General features: G+C 47.3%; 1 protein-coding gene across 5 annotated transcripts in view; it reads left to right on the forward strand.

The window, feature by feature from the left end:
• The window catches only part of AMOTL1 (angiomotin like 1), a 164,264-nt gene that overhangs the window by 37,076 nt on the left and 113,521 nt on the right, over positions 1 to 13,667 (forward strand). For 4 of the 5 annotated variants that reach the window (XM_074372891.1, XM_074372898.1, XM_074372894.1 and 1 more), the window contains one exon: positions 930 to 980. The exons of the other annotated variant lie outside the window; for it this stretch is intronic. In XM_074372891.1, the coding sequence (XP_074228992.1) occupies positions 930 to 980 (51 nt within the window). The remainder of the gene's footprint in view (positions 1 to 929; positions 981 to 13,667) is intronic. 5 annotated transcript variants of the gene reach the window in all.

Below are 13,667 nucleotides of genomic sequence, written 5' to 3' on the forward strand. Positions count from 1 at the left end.
TCCATAAGTTACTCAACTTCTGAGCCTCCGTTCCCCTACCTGAGAAATGGAGACTTACTACCTTCCCTGCTTGAACCAGTCTCTTAAAAGGAGGAAATAATATTTGGAGTGGAGTTAGAATTCGGGTTCAAAAAGGAGAGGTTTGGGAGCATTGGAAGCTCCTTCTCCGTTGCCTCAAGAAATAGTTAAGCTCTAAAATTCCTGCATCTCCCCATGAGAAGCACAGAAAAAACGATTTCCCAAATATCGGAGGAGGACAGGTATAATGCAAAAAAGCAAGAATCGTTTTAGAACTGGTTATGCTCCAATTTGTAAAAAAAAATGGTCAAAGAGGGTGGGGGTGGGGAAGACACCCTCCAACAGGGAGTTGGGAGGCAGCGCGCGCGCGCGCGCGGCTGCCGAGCGTGACGGCCGCGGTCGCCTAGCAACGAGCGGCGGGGATGCGCGCGGGGCGCTCCGCCGGGTGGGCGCGGGGAGCTCGCCGCCGCAGGTGCCGCGCGCCCTCCGGCCTCCTGGACCCGCTGGGAAACTTTGGGGCTCCTAGGCGCGGGGACGTCGCTGCTAGGCCCAGTGGGAGCCGCGATGCGCCCCTCGGGCTGAGGGCAAGAAGATGAGGTCTCAGCCAGGCGCACCCGGCGGGGGGATCCGCGGGGTCGCACACACGGGAAGTTGGTGCGCACCTGCCCGAGCCCTGAAGACTCTTGATCCCTGGGCGGAATTGCCCCCCTGCCAAGTTTCTTTGACAATTTCGTACCCCTCTGTGGATCAGGCTTCCGGAACCCCGCGTGGCCCCGGGTTCAGGGATTCTGGTCACTGGGAGAGAGAAACCCGCGCTTTTCTAAGGGACCTGCGCGGTAACTGATCCTTAATCGATTTGCCCTGAATGGTTGCGATTCCATTTTTGTTTTCTGCTTTTTTTCTTCCTTCAGACAGTGAGTTTGTGGAAGCCTCCCCTGCGCCCTACAGCCCAGAGGAGTTAGGTAAGTCTGCCCCTTTTGCCTTTTCTTCTCAGAATCCCGCCTGAGGGGCAGAGGGAAAGGGCCAGGGGACACTTCCCCGGCTACGTGTTCCCTTCGCGGTGAAAACTGGCCCTTTCCTGGCGCGTGGGCTTTGGGGGTGGCGGGGGAATTGTCAGCTGTGCTGTGTGTGTGTGTGTGTGTGTGTGTGTGTGTGTGTGTGTGTGTGTGTGTGTGTGTGTGTGTGTGTGTGTGTCCCCGTCCATCCGTCCTTCCCCAGGTCCACGGTGCCGCTCCGAGGAGCGCGGCGCAGCAAACTCCTGATCTGGGGCCTCTGCGAGCAGCCAGGCCGGACTCATCCTCTCTGGAAAGACGCGTCGCGGGGCTGGCTCTGTCTAGCCAGTACCTGGCAGCGCTTAACCTGAATTTAATGAAGTCCAGGGCTAAAAATGGTCTGGTAATTAAATTTCAGGACCTGGGAGCTGCATTCCTCCCTGGTTTCTGTTCCTCATTCAGCCTGTAGGTGTCTGCGAATAGGGCATTTCATCCTTCTGTACCTGTCGTTGTAAGTGTAGATGAGTGGTGGGTGAACTAGGACAGTCTTGTCAGAGACAGACTTCCTCGTGTGAAGAGAAGGGAATTTGCATTGTCAGAATCGCTCTAGGTATTCCTGCCACCCAGTCTCACTTGGTGGCTTAGCGGTTGGTGGCTTTTTTACCCCCTCACTCTTTAGCTTAGTTAAGCTGCTCACAGTCTGGGCTGTCAAGTCTGTCCTGGCTGTTCTTTTATCACCAGCTTGAACATCTTGCCTGCCTTCCATGAAATGACAGCTGTTTGAAAATGTTTATCCACTGTAGTGCGTTCAGCCTTGGGCAACTTGTTTCTGGTCAGCCTTTCCTCCTGGGCTGTGTGTCTTCAGCAAGTTCCCCGGCACCTAAAGTAAAATTCCACTGCAGCATTGACTTTCATCCATTTCTAGGAGCCAGGCACCCAAAATAGGTCTGGATCTAGGATGGCGTTCTGAGGCAGGGAAGAGTACCTTGTTTTATTCAGAAGATGTGTTTCTGACAAGTTGTGAGGCAATGGCATCTCTGGAAATGGAATCATTAATTAAGTGCATGAGTAAAACTTGCTCTTAAAGGTTCACTGTGTGGGGTGGATGGGTATAGCTCAGTGGTAGAGCACCTGCTTAGCATGCACGAGGTCCTGGATTCAATCTCCAGTACCTCCATAAAAAAAAAAAAAAAAAGGAACACTGTGGTGAGTCCTTTTGGGAAAATGACATCTAAACCAGAGCTCTGTATGAAGTGATTTATTAAGAGGGCGAATTCTTGGTGATCTGATCCACATGTGTTTAATGGTGTATTAATGACACCAGCATTGGCGCTCCACAGTGTGACTGAAGCTGTTTGATCCTTAAATTATAGATACGCATAAACCATGGCAGAATGAGCATCCCTTACTCTGAGAAACCGCCTATATAACTATCTAGCTGTTGGCATTCACAGGATGATTTATGTACCAGAAGGGCCCAGCTGATTCACCCTCTTTCATGTCAGTATCTGCCTCTGGGACTCACAGGCTGGACTGCCCCGCTGGGGCATTGATCAGTAGAGGGAGCCGTTCAGATGCGCAGCGGAAAACAAGAAAACAACCTTTTTTTTTCTCAAAAGCTCCTCTGTGGGAAAAGCCCAGTTTCTCAGTAGGAGTTGAGAATGTTTAAGGAATCATGTATTCCCTCCTTGGCTCTGGAAAGGCAGGATGATTGAGAATATAAAGCGGAAGTCTGAGAATTGGAGAGCAGGGTTCTCCCTGCTTCAACTTCTTTGGTAGATATGCTAATGAGTCTGTTTTCTCATCTTTGAAAAGTGGTGGCAAGTGACCTCTAAGGTGTCATCAGTTCCAGCCTCCTTAGACCTGAAACCAAATGTGCCGTGCTGTTCAGGTGCATGGTGTCTCCAAAGGGTGATTCTCTTCCTGACAGAGCAGCTTATTGGATGAGACTACATTGTTCCCATACTATTCAGGTTAAAGAGGGAGCTGGCGTTTCTCTGTTGGGAAGAGTCATGATAGTTTTTGGTGCTTTTATTAGACACACAGCGGGGTGGGGGGAGAGGGGAGGGGAGGAGGGAAGGGGGAGGGAAAGGGGAGGGAAGGGGGAGGCCTCTTAAAGCAATTGATGAGCTTCTCAAACAGTCACTCTTTCTGGAGCACAGAAGAGCACAGATTCACCCCATGGCCAGGATCTGGAGAAGAGATGGAGGGAGGTCATAAAAACTTAGTTTGAATTCTATCACTTCACTTACTTGTGACCTTGGGCAGGTGACTAAGCTACTGCTCTGAGCCTCAGTGATCTCTCAGCCTAACTGGAGACCTGGCATAACTGTTGTAAGTGATGTAAAGCCCTAGCCCCCCGTGTTGTACGTGCGGGTCTTCAGAAAGCGTTTATTGCTGTTTCTTTATTATCATTGTTCATTTGAAAGACACTTATTTCCTGTGCACAAAGGTTGGAATAGCTCTCATCAATTGTCCCAACTTCTAAACCAGAACTATTTTTACTTTAGAAATTTCTCTGCAGCTTACCTAATCACCAAACACAGATGTTCTGGAATGGTGATTGGGTCAGTTCCATTATTTAGTGATTTGTTCTTGGAGCAGCATGTGGAATGGTGTTCCATCTGGGGTCTTCAGTGACAATCCTGCTACTTTCTTGTGGCATGACAGGTAGTCTGCTTTACCTCCAAATTTTCATGGAAGCCTCCACATGAACCACAACCAGCTCTTTGGGGGATTTAGTCTCAGTGTTGCCGCAAGGTCATGTAACAGAATTAAGTAACCCAAAAGAGGTTTTTGAGAAGACAGTGGAAAAAGAAGTCTGTCTGTAGATGAATGCTGTATTGAAGGAGTCCTCTGACGCAGAGTCCAGAATATGCCCTCTCTCCTGTGATAGTACCATTTTCCAAAGAGCCAAAGCCATCCCTCTTCATCATCTTTCTATAGTCCCACCCACAGGCAGAAGTGATGGCCATCTGAGGGGGTAAGAAAGGATGCATGGAGAGCTGGGATGAACCCAGATGTGACCATGTCTGTCCCTGTCTAATAACTTTTATCAACTTCCCACTCCCTAGAGGATAGACATTGGTTGGTTACCCATAGGAGGATCCTCATGATTTGCATCGCCCACCCACTAAAACCTCCTGGTTACATTGAACTATGGGACAGTCCTCTAAATTCAGCTCTGTTCCCTTTGCCTGCCTTTCCTCCCCCATCTTCCTTCCTCCCCTGGCTGGTTCCTACCCCTCCTTCAAAACGAAGCCCACGTGTCTTGTTCTCCTAGTGGTTCTTAACCCTGCACATTAGAATCAGGGAAGCTATGAAAAGTCCTGAGACCAAGTCCTAACCCTGACCAATTACTCTGGAGTCCCTGGAGTGTGGACCCAAGCATCAGTGTTTTATTAGTGTGGCTTTTAAAAATCGTATCGCAAGTGATTTCTTGGTGACAACCAAGCTTGTGAGCTACTGTACTTGGTTGTGGCCACCCCATTCTTCTTTGTAAATCTAGCAGCCAGCCCAGCGCCTGGCACACAGAGGTCTTCAGTAAATGCTTATTGAATGAATGAGTAGGGTCCCAGCCGGAATGCTTTATCTTTTCAGAGTTATCTTTAAGATTGGCTTCTCTGTCATATCAGTGCCTCAGGGCACCCGAATCCTTTAACCTTTGACCTATATCTCTCGCTTATTGTTCATTCCTTAGGCTTATCCTGTTTATTTTCTTTCTTAAAGATTGAAGTTTGAAAACCACTTTTTAACTGGGGAAAGGGGGAGGGAAAGGATAAATTTGGGAGTTTGGGATTTACAAATGTTAGCCAGTATATATAAAAATAGATTAAAGAAAAAAGTTTCTTCTGTATAGCACAGGGAACTGTGTTCAATATCCTGTAATCACCTTTAATGAAAAAAACATGAAAGCGAATATACATATGCATATGTGTGACTGGGACATTGTGCTGTGCACCAGAAATTGACACATTGTAACTGACTGTACTTTAATTTAAAAAATGAAAAAAACAAAACAAAACAATACTTTTTAGTATAAACATAACACCTGCTTACTTTAGAAAATTTGGACATTAGAGAGAATGAGGGGAAAGTCCACCCTCTCACCATCCAAATGCACGTGGGTCCTTGTTTCCTTCCCTTTTCCTAATTTGCTGCCCTTCGGGATTGCCTGACCCTCTGGTACACCTCAGTGAGCTCCAGCTGCTGCCCTCTTCACTCAGACCCTGTGAGCTTTCCTGAGTCCCGAAAGGAGCCCTCCCGAGAACGGCGTTCTTGGGAGCGACCAGGGCTAACTCCCCTGGGGCCAGTGTACCATGAGAAAGTGCTATTCTTGCCTTCTTCATTCCAGCAGGAGGTCTGGGTCTTCTTAGAATAAATGATAACATTTGTGTGGTTTCTTTAAAATAATAACTTAAGTGTTTGCCAGTCTACCCCCGACCCTCCTAAAATATGAGATGAGACTGCATTGCCAGATAATGACACTTCTGTCTGTCAGAGTGCAGCAGCTGGTAAATGTAAAATTAGTCAGGCTAGGCTAACCGCTGTAACAAATAACCCAAGCGTCAGTGAGCTTACCACGATGAGGGCGGTGTCTCTTGCTTGTGTGATAGTCTAGTGTGAGCGGTCGGAGGGCTCTGCTCCATGTGGTCTTGGAGGACCCCAGCCATTTTCCCTGCCCTGGCTCCACCATACCCTAGCGCATCAGGCTCTTTTACTGGCTCCTTTGCATCCATTTGGCAATAAGCATAAAAGGTGAGCAAGACAAAGATATGCTCAGTGATGGTTGTCTCAGCTGGGAGGTAATATACACACCCACCCTTGTATTCCAAAAGTGGGAGGTAGTCCCAGAGCCTCATCCAGATAGAAGGATCCTGGGAAATGTAGCCTAGAATGTGCCAGGAAGAAGAGAAGATCACTGAAGTGGTGGTCACTAGCTCTCTACCAGTCCTATGTCTCTTACTGCTCTAACCACAATGACTAAGCTACATCTGGGCCATGTAACTACTACTTGGTCTTTGTATTGTTTAGGATACTGGTTTGGCAGCTACAACAAAGGCCAAAATGACAGTGATTTAGAGAAGAAACAAGTTAAATTCTCCTTCACTTACAGCATAAGCGGCCCAGTGCTGATATGGTGGCTTTGTTGTCCTCTGATAATCCTCAATTGTAGCTTCCATGTGGTGGTCCAAAGTGGCTGCTTAGATCCCACCATCACATCCACCTTCCAATCCATAGGAGAGAGAAAAAGGAGAGTGGAGGACCTAACAGAAGGCTGTGCACATTATTTCGTTTAGATTCTTTTGGCCTGAACTTTAATCAGAGGGCCATACCTAGCTCCAAGAAAGCTGGGAAATTTGGGTGGGAGTAAGGTGGGTTCTATGACTGGAAGAATGAGTAAGATGCAGGAGGAAAGAGGTGCCAATAACTAGTAACTTTTTTTGTTTGTTTGTTTCTAATAGATTTTATTTTTAGAGCAGTTTTTTGTTCAAAGCAATACTGAGCAGAAAGTATAGAGATTTCCTATACTCTCCCTGCCCCACCTATGCATAGCCACTACCCCCCATTAACATCCTCCTCCAGAGTGGGATGTTTGTTACAACTGATGAACCTACATTGACATGTCATTATCACCCGAAGTCCATAGCTTACCTGGGGGTTCACTTTTGGCAGTATACATTCTTTGGATTTGGACCAATGTATAATGACGTGTCTCCATCATTACAGTAACATACAGAGTATTTTCATTGCTGTAAAAATCCTCTCTCCCCCACTTATTCATCTCTCCCTCCACCACAATCCTTAGCAACTACTGATAATATTTACTGTCCCCGTAGCTTTGCCTTCTAGAATGTCATGGAGTTAGAATCATTTAGTATGTAGCCTGTTCAGTTTGACTTTTTCCTCTTAGTAACATGCAGTTAAGTTTCCTCCAGATCTTTTAAACAAGTTACAGGAAGCACATCTTAGTGGTTGAGAGCATGGATTTGGAGTCATACTGTGTGGATTTGAATTTTGCTCTACCTCTTACTTGCTTTATGACCTTGGGCAAGTTACTTAATCTCCATCACTGTTTCCTCACCTGTAAAATCGTGTGTCGGCTCTTCTCTGATGCACATCGAGACCCACTCGCCATCTTTCACCACCCTGCTCTGTGCCCTGGGAAACTTACCTTTTGGAATGTATCCTCTGGCTTCTGGTTGGATTCGGCCAGCGAGTGGTACTGGCAGGATACTGCAGGGTGGAAACCAAGAGGTGGCAGGGTACTTAGTCCCTTCCCGTCAGGCTGTGAGATAGTAAGGCTGGATTATTCCAGACCACTCCTCCCTCTCCTGTAGCATCAGATCTTGCTGGATTCGGGAACCTCCCCTTCCGACTGAGGGGCGGTAGCAGCTCCCCATGTGGCTAGCCCCAGCGTACTCCTCCATCGTCTGTTTGCCCTTAACCCTGCCCATCACACTTTTGTCTGCAGTCCCTTTGTCAGACTCTCTGCAGTCACTTTTTTGGAGCATACCATCCTTTTCTGGTTAGGGCCCCGACTGATACAATGGGGATGATGATAGTACCGGCCTCAGACCATGGTGCTCAGGGGCAAATACATTTTAGAGTGAACACTTGAGTGTAGTAACCATCACTGAATGTTTACTGTGTTTCATGTCCCTAGGCGAGTGCTCTGATCCCTTTAGGTGTGGTCAAAACCTTCCGAAAGACTTGATTTTTAACATATAAATTAAATAAGATGGCCACTCATCTCCTCTTCTCCACCTGTGTTAAGAGGATGAAGCAAGACTCAAGATTGTGAACAAATCTGTCCCTGCATCCAAAGTTTCTTCCCTCCCCTCATCTGGGGATGAATAAGGAGAAAGGTCCCAGGCTTTTTATTCACCTACTCTGTGCCGGGCGCTTTACATGAGTGAACAGTCTATCCGGCCTCCCAGCTTGGAGTTTACATCATGTCACCCACCTTGATAGCCCAAATGCAATGATTTCCAAGGATTTCCTGATCATATTCCCAACAAATCAAGTATTTTTCTTAAGCTCCCCCCCCCCCCATTTGAGGTCCAGAAATTCTCAGGGGTGCTTGTTCGTAGCCACAGAGTCAGTTCTGGCTTTTCTAGCCTTTTGCCAAGGGAGCTGGAATTCAGATTCACCTTATTGAGGCCAGTGGACCCCTTGATGACTGCTCCATGTCCTCTTTCTTCAGAAACCGGTGGTCACAGGATACTGCCACCGCTGCTGCTACCCCTGGTCAGATCAGAGCCCAGAAGCTTCGCATTTGCCTGCTGGGGGTCTGACTGGCTTCCCAGGGTTCTACTCTGTGCTGGCCACAGGGACAAGGATGCCACTCTCCTGTGTGTTCTTTTAGCCAGAGAATGTGCCCAGGTCCTTCTAATTACTGCACAAGCCCCAGACTCACCGAGGGTCTGGGATCAGGATGGCTGCCTGCCCAGCTCTGATCTGGTCTCCAAACAGCCAGGGCCATTCACCCAACCCCTGGGTCCACCCCCGACGTCTCCACCCCTGGAAGCCTCTCAGTCCTGCCCTCCTCCTCCCGCAGCCCACAGCCCTGAGTGTAGCTTCTGAGAGGGAAGGGAGTTTGCAGCCAGTTTAACTTTTTCTCAGGGTGATTGACAGTGGAAAATTCAGTTCCCTTCACAGGAAACCTCACCCTGCGGCAGGGGTGTGGTCTGGCCTCCTGGCTCCAACAAAACAATGACAGAATGGTGCAGCATTGTTGTATTTCCCTAAATCTGGGCACACAGCCTCTTCTACCATTGATCTTGTTGAGTTTATCAGCTCATTTCGTCCTCAGAACAACGCAGTGAAGCAGAAGGAATTATTTTCACATCATGGAGGAGGAAACAGAGGCTCAGAGGGGTTAAATTAGCTGCCCGATGTCACACAGCTAGTTATAGGCAAAACTTCTATTCAAAATATAATTTCTGACTCCAGAGCCAATCAATCTCTGTTTCAGGGGGATTTGGTTGTGGGTTGAATATAATAAATTATGGGAAAGTAACCAGCACAGGGGCTGGCAGCACAGTGTATGGCTGTTGAATAAATGAATGACCAGTAGGTGCTCAAAGCCATATACATTTTTTTTTCTTTAGATCACCAAATAATGATTAATATGCCCCAAAGGGATTTTCCATAACGGGACCAGAAGCAACAACCAGAAAAAGTCTTCCTAGCTTCCTCCAGTCAGTTCCTGCTCCTCCTGACTGTGTTACAGCGCAGAGTCCCTGGGACAGGAAACCTCTATGGTTTCCTGACAGTGCCAATGCCGTTCCTAAAGGAAACTGGACCTTTGCAGCCGCGTAATTTGGGGCATGACAGTGGAAGCCTGGAGAGGGATCTGAAAGCAGAACTGAGAGCAGGTGGACTTGGGTCCGGGTGTAAAACTCATCTCCACTCCCTTAATGTTTTGTTCGCAAAGTGATACTACTCATTGCCCAGGAGGTGAGGTTTTACTGCAGGGTGTTCTAGTTGGGAGAGAGAAGGGACTAGGAGTTGGGGGAAATGGCAATCAGTTTTTGGGGCTGAATGGTTATCTACCTTGGTTAAAATTGCAAGGAAGGAGGTATGGAATAGCGGGATAAAACCACACACAGACACAGAGGAAAATGGAAAGGGCATCTGGTGGAACCAGGTGTTTTACTCGAAAAGGATAGGGCTGTTTTAAACACAAGCATGACTACCTGGAAATGACAGTATTTCATCAATTGTTAAGGACTTCTGGAGTCTAAAGAGTATTCAGTAAACAGGTTGATCTGTTCACGAATGCTATGATTATGGTGTCTGGGTCGCATTCTCGCTGGATGATCATTCTGGAATATGCCCTGTTGCTTTGGTTTCTCTCAAATCGGTTGTGCTTAGGATGGGCACATTAAAGTAGCTTGCTGTCACTCGTTTGCTGTGTGTGTGTGTGTGTTACTCCTGCCCCCTTCCTCCCTTCTCCTCCTTTCTCCCTCTCTGTCTCTCCCCCTCCCCCATCTCTGCCTCAGTCTGTCTCCTCCCCGGCCCCATCCTCCTTGCTGCCTGCTGCCTTTTCTCATCTTAAGTTGGAATATGGACAGAAAAGGCAGTGCTTGCCTTTCTAGGGCCCTCTGCCAGCAAAATGGAACAGGTCAAATTATAAAAAAGGATGAAAAAAGAATGCTCTTTGGCAAAATGGGGGAAACAGATGTTCAAGGGTGATTTTGCTGTCTTGAGCTGTCTGCTGCCGGCTGAAAGGCACTCCTGACGGGATGGCTAGATACAGACATTCATCATCACGGCACATGTGTGGTTGCTTTAATGTCAAGTATGTATATATATTTACCTCTGCCTGTTCTCCTCTCCTCGCGACCTTTGTACTCCCACATCCAGAGCTGGCGAGGTCACTGGCCACCTGGTAGCCAGATTTATTTTCAGCCTCTTCTCAGAGGGTTTTTTTTTTTAAACTACGAGGAAGAGTGGACCTGAAGTGCTTTCAGGTCCCTGTTGAACAGTGAATATTTTCTGGAAACTTTAGGTTCTTAAGAAAATAGAGAAGGAACCTGTGGGTGCAGAACCAGGTCTGACGTGAACCCTATGGAAAGGTCGGGGTTGAAGGCAGGCTGAATATTGCAGGATTCCTCCTGGAACTTGGGACCTGCCAGAGGTCCTTGACTTCTGTCTCCCAAAGGCTTGCGACTTACTGGCAAAATAAAAGTCCATTGTGTACCCTGGTAGTTGGCCGGCCAGAGACTCAGACCATCTCCTTTAAAAAATATTTCCCTTTTGGCTCTAAAAGCTATTTCCACCACAGACGCAGGAGAGGGATTCCAGATTCTGAACATTTGCTATAGACTAAGGAGTATGGCAGGCACTTTCTGTGCCTTGTGTGGGTTAACCTTGTGTGACCACCTCCTGCCTCCACCCTCAGTGGTTCCCCCTGTCATGTAAGAGTGTAACTAGGATCAAATGAGTTGTTAGAACAGTGCCCGAAAAGTGACCAGCATTTAATAAATCTTACCTTTATTTCCCTGTTTTCCTTTTTTCCTGCCTGCCTTCACTTCCCTCATCCCTTTCTAGTATGTCTGCCTTCCCTGAGCTTCATTCTGTTTGTTTTCCCCTATTCTCTTCATCTAGTGACACAGAAAGAAGAGAAAAGGGAAAAGAGAATCAATCACAAAAGTCTAAGGCTTGAGGCACCACAAGCCTACATAGTACCTTTGAGCAAGTTGGAAAAAAGCATTTCCTCCAAGTGGATGGAGAGCAGAGACAGTGTTCCCAGTTTAGCGAGTAGCAGGCAAGCTAGGTTTCTGCCCCGTACCCCTGCCTCATTCACTCCCCGAGCCCAGCACTCTTGTGCAGTGAACAACTTATACAACTGGACATGGTAGCCCCCATTCCCCGCTCTAAGCCTTCTCATGGATTCTGCCCCGCCCCCCACTTTTTTGGGAACTCTTTCAGTGTTGTGTAAATACGAGAAAGACAGAATTTTTTTTTTGAAGAATTCTTTTAAAATAAATTTCCCCTAAATGATTTACATTATTTCCCCATGTTCTGATCTCCTGAATAAAAACTGTGTCTAAAACTTGCCATACTTCTGCCATTAGTTAACCAAAATTTATTTACTCCAGTTCAAATGACATTACAAAATGCATTATAATATTTGTGGAGTGCTTTTCATGCACTAGGTATCTTGCTGAGAACTTTATGTTTGTCATCCCAAAACAGTCCTGTGAGGCAGGTACTATTGGTTTCCTCATTTGAAAGGTAGGGAGCTGGAGCGTGGACAAGTTAAATAACTGGCCAAGTCACACTTGGGAAGTGGTAGAGCCAGACTCTGAGCCCAGCTCTGCTCTCTCCTGCTAGGATTCCTAACCTCCATTCTGAATTCCAGAGCAAGTTACTAGAACCCAAACCCCTGATTCTCAGTGGCAGCTTCTTGGCAGAACCAGGATTTGCATCCAGGCCTGTTTGACTGTAAAATTATGGGCTGACTTATTTACAATACTGCCTACAACTTGCCATGCACTGCGGGCTTGGCTGGGGGACACAAGGGTGAATGAGACACAATCCTTCCCTCAAAGAATGGATCACCTAACTTGGGGACAAAGACCAATGAACAGAAACCTTGACAATATGGAGCTCTGGCTCCTCCAGGCCAGTGGGCACTTACTGACTGTGTGACCTTGTGCAGGTTATCTAACGTCTCTGGGCCTCAGCCTCCTCATCTGTGACAGGGGAATGCAGATGCCTCCCTTATAGGGTCATTGGGAGGGATTAAATGAGATAATATATGCAAAGTGCTTAGCACAGTGTTGGCCCTCCATGAGTGGTTGCAGTTCTTTTTATTATGGTGAGTGCTATGAAGGAGGTATTCAAGAGGGCAAGGGACCCCAGAGAAGAGGAACTTGACTCAGTCATGGAGGTCAAGGGGAGGCCAGGCAGGCTTCCTGGAGGAGATCCATCCTTCACAGCATGAGCTGCAAGAGGAAAGGTACAGGGCATGAACAAATCACGTCTGCCTTAGGACAGCTGGTGGCAACCACAGTCAGCTTGTCCTCTGGGGTCCCTGTAATTGAGTGCTGAGTACTGGAGTCCAGGTGAGTGAAGCGGAATCTTCTCCTTCGTACAAGCCTAGACTTACCAGGGAAACACTACAAAGCAGGATTGTAACTTCATTAACTCCTTCCTCAGATGCTGTGCACATCCTGGATGCCTCTTGGGGTCTGTTTGCCCCTTAAATTTGGCATGGTAGGGTTCAATGGAACAGAGCTGTTACACCATGTTCTTTTTGTTTTGTTTTGTTTGATGGAGGCACTGGGAATTGAGCCCAGGATCTCATGCATGCTAAGCACGCACTCTACCCCTGAGCTATACCCACCCCCGCGTTCATTTGAATTTCCCTCCTTTCCCCATTATTACCATCATTATTGTTTTTTACGACTGTTAGCTTGATATTCCACACTATTTGCCAAATGAGACACCCAGGGATCCTCTAAAGCAGGTAGAGGGATGTGACCCATGTGACCAAATATTTATCTGAATTGGCAAAATCTAAACTGGGGATCCAAAAATATAGGATGCCTAGTTAAATTTCAGATAAACAGCGAATGATTTTTCTTTTGTATACATATGTCCTTTGCAATATTTGGGGTGTAATATACTAAAAATTCTCTTCCTTATCTGATACTCAGATCCATCTGGTGTCACGTGTTTTACCTGGCAGCCCTGGGTGTAGGAGCGGCATCCGGCGATGCTCTCTCTGCACTGGATTTTAGCTGTTAGGAGGTGTGGTAAAACAGAGCTCAGTGCCTGTCACCAAGTCTTTTGTCCCTACCAGACTCCACTTAGGTGCTTACATCCATGAGACCTGATGGCTGATGGGTATGCTGCTTTATCACCTGAATGAGAAAGCGGTGGTTGGAAATGAACTCTTCCTACAGCAGAAGTTCTGAACAACTTCAGGGATCTGACGCATGTTCCATTTAGTGTATATGTACACACAGGGCAATGCCTGCTCCAGGTGGGGGCTACATGGCTTCTGGAGTCTGGATATAAGGTCTTGATTGTCTCCATTCTCTCTTGTCACAGAAGCTCAGGTCTGATCTACTCTGTTCTGGAGAGTCAGAGCATCTTAGTGTCTTCATAGGAGGGAGCACCCTGTGCCCTCCTTCCTTA

The sequence above is a fragment of the Camelus bactrianus genome, chromosome 10 (assembly GCF_048773025.1).
Source record: "Camelus bactrianus isolate YW-2024 breed Bactrian camel chromosome 10, ASM4877302v1, whole genome shotgun sequence".
NCBI lineage: Eukaryota > Metazoa > Chordata > Mammalia > Artiodactyla > Camelidae > Camelus > Camelus bactrianus.